Raw genomic sequence first — 455 nt, 5'->3', positions numbered from 1 at the left:
CAGCAGCAGCAGCAGCAGCAGCAGCAGCAGCAGCAGCAGCAAACCCCTTGGGCCTCTGCCGGCAAGAAAAAGTTTAATGTCATCAGGAAGGCAATCGCCCCGGACTCTGCTGCTGCAGCGCAGCAGCCTGCTGCTGCTGCTGCTGCAGCAACAGCAGCAACAGCAGCAGCAGCAGCAGCACCAGCTGCTGCTGCTGCAGGAGACGCACCGCGACAACGGCTACCGCAGCAGACAGCAGCAGCAGCTGCTGAAGCAGAATCGAATGCACAAAGCGTGCAGCAGCAGCAGCAGCAGCAAATGCAACAGCAGCAGCAGCAGCAGCAAATGCAACAGCAGCTGCAGCAGCTGTGGCATTGCTGCGGTGGCGACTCCGTGCTGCAGCTGTTCTGCTGCTGCCGTTTGTCTTTAGCTGCAGCAGGAGGAGACAGGGGGATCTTGACTGTCTCCTTTTGCTG

General features: G+C 60.0%; 1 protein-coding gene across 1 annotated transcript in view; it reads left to right on the top strand.

Annotated features, from left to right (window-relative positions):
* Nucleotides 1–455, top strand: part of EMH_0056180 (adaptin, putative) — a gene marked incomplete at both ends in the record, with an annotated part of 7,280 nt that overhangs the window by 6,530 nt on the left and 295 nt on the right. The window contains 1 exon segment of the mRNA XM_013497331.1: nt 3–455. Coding sequence (XP_013352785.1) covers nt 3–455 — 453 coding nt within the window.

This window comes from Eimeria mitis, genomic scaffold (assembly GCF_000499745.2).
Source record: "Eimeria mitis Houghton genomic scaffold, Emh_scaff2604, whole genome shotgun sequence".
Classification (NCBI taxonomy): domain Eukaryota; phylum Apicomplexa; class Conoidasida; order Eucoccidiorida; family Eimeriidae; genus Eimeria; species Eimeria mitis.
Note: the sequence above shows the minus strand (reverse complement) of the source record. Positions and strands in the feature narration are given on the sequence as shown.